Below are 2,151 nucleotides of genomic sequence, written 5' to 3'. Positions count from 1 at the left end.
TACCTTTAATATTGTTTCTAGTTGGTCACCAAATTCACAGTATTTAGATATGTTCTTCAGATCTTGGTAAAATTGAAGAAAAGTCTCCTCTTGTCCTTCCCCTCTATCAAATCAAAAATCTTCTTCAGCTTCGTCTTCTCCTTCAACCTCTTCCAACTCCAAACCAACAAACCTCTTAAGAATAAGATAGGTTTGTAATTAAAAAAATAAAATAAAAAAGTTGCTAACCATTCATAAAACTCTCAAGATCTGCAGACAAAAGTTCTCCTGGTCTCAAGTGAAGACCTCCGGTGAACTTAAGATTGGGGGCTATCGGGAATGCGACACCCAGTATGGCTGGATCATATTCGACCAGTGTTAGAGACATACTGTGTAGGAGAGACACCAGATCCGGCCTAGACTCTGAACCAGGGTAGTGCAGATCTGAAATCAAAGTACATCTTAAGGAGCTCACATTAGACCCGTGTGGTCTGTGCCTTAGCATGCACATCGTGTAGCCTCTTGTCCTTGTTTCCGGTTGAAGAAATGATATTGTTCGTAACATGTGTTATTTTTTGGAACTAATTGACCCTCGAGGTGGTCCCATATACCTGCCACTGTTTGGTTTCGCTCTTCTATATTGTCAATTAAATCATTTACCTCTGCATTGAAGGCTAGTCTTAGCAATGCCACTTTTTGTTTTTCTGCCTTTTCATTTAATTCATTAGCAATTAGGTATTGGTGGAAAGATCTTTTGAAGTCGTTTACTTCCTTCTTTGTTAACTTCTCAAATTCAAACTTAGGAAATGGCACTGACGCATTCATTTTTACTTTTTTCAGATTCTTCTCATAGGAAGTTTAGAAAATGTACCTACATTACATTACATTGAAATGGGGGTCTTTTCTGATGAAATTCCTGTGTGCGGAGTCCAGTATGTAGGACTATTGCACCCTTGAATGTACCTAACCCAAATGTATCTACCTATCTTTGAATGTACCTAACCCAAAGATCGCAGGTTCAATTCCCACACGGGGCGAACTTCATCCTAAATTCTTCTTCCTCGCCTTTTCCCGTGTTCAGACGAGGTCGGTGTTTTTCGTCAGCCTCTCAATCAGCCGTCTGTCTGTCTGTCTGTCCCCATAGAAGGACTTATCCAAACCTGGTCGACCTATATATCAAATTAAAGGTCTTTTTACCAGGAACCCGAAAATGGTGGTGCAAATTTTGCCCAGAAAACCATAAAGCCAAAAAAAAAACTGGTTTTTGGGGGATTTTTTTCACATTTTTTCACACAAATGAGCTCTGATCTTGAAATTTGTCGCGACGACCTATGAACTCGAAGCGAGAAGTTTTAGATAATTCAGTCGATAATTTAAGACCGGTTTTAGCGTCACCTGTGTTAAGCAGGTTAAGCTACGCCGAGAAAGGCCAATAAATGGATGGGTGACTTAACGGGGATTTTTTTCACATTTTTTCACACAAATGAGCTCTGATCTTGAAATTTGTCGCGACGACCTATGAACTCAAAGCGAGAAAGTTTTTTTTTAACTAAAAATAATAATAAAAAAGAAGAATCAAGTCAGCCTAATTAGGTTGGAAGGTAGCGCGTCTGCCTTGTAAGTTGTAAGTTCACGGGTTCCCCTTAATTATAAGCCCGAATCCCCGCGGTCTCCCTCTATCAAATCAAAAATCTTCTTCAGCTTCGTCTTCTCCTTCAACCTCTTCCAACTCCAAACCAACAAACCTCTTAAGAATAAGACAGGTTTGTAATTAAAAAATAAAATAAAAAAGTTGCTAACCATTCATAAAACTCTCAAGATCTGCAGACAGAAGTTCTCCTGGTCTCAAGTGAAGACCTCCGGTAAACTTAAGATTGGGGGCTATCGGGAATGCGACACCCAGTATGGCCGGATCATATTCGACCAGTGTTAGAGACATACTGTGTAGGAGAGACACCAGATCCGGCCTAGACTCTGAACCAGGGTAGTGCAGATCTGAAATCAAAGTTAAGGAGCTCACATTAGACCCGTGTGGTCTGTGCCTTAGCATGCCCATCGTGTAGTACCTAAGACTCTGAACCAGGGTAGTGCAGATCTGAAATCAAAGTACATCTTAAGGAGCTCACATTAGACCCGTGTGGTCTGTGCCTTAGCATGCCCATCGTGTAGTAC

The 2,151-nt window shown here is 40.7% G+C and overlaps 1 protein-coding gene across 1 annotated transcript in view; it reads right to left on the bottom strand.

Annotated features, from left to right (window-relative positions):
* Positions 1–1,759: 1,759 nt before the first annotated feature.
* The window catches only part of LOC113469110 (UDP-glucuronosyltransferase 2B7-like), a 10,283-nt gene continuing 9,891 nt past the window's right edge, over positions 1,760–2,151 (bottom strand). The window contains exon 2 of the mRNA XM_026826564.1: positions 1,760–1,974. Coding sequence (XP_026682365.1) covers positions 1,775–1,974 — 200 coding nt within the window. The 3' untranslated portion in view covers positions 1,760–1,774. The remainder of the gene's footprint in view (positions 1,975–2,151) is intronic.

The sequence above is a fragment of the Diaphorina citri genome, unplaced genomic scaffold (genome assembly GCF_000475195.1).
Source record: "Diaphorina citri unplaced genomic scaffold, Diaci psyllid genome assembly version 1.1 scaffold959, whole genome shotgun sequence".
NCBI lineage: Eukaryota > Metazoa > Arthropoda > Insecta > Hemiptera > Psyllidae > Diaphorina > Diaphorina citri.
This window is presented reverse-complemented; position numbering and strand designations above follow the sequence as displayed.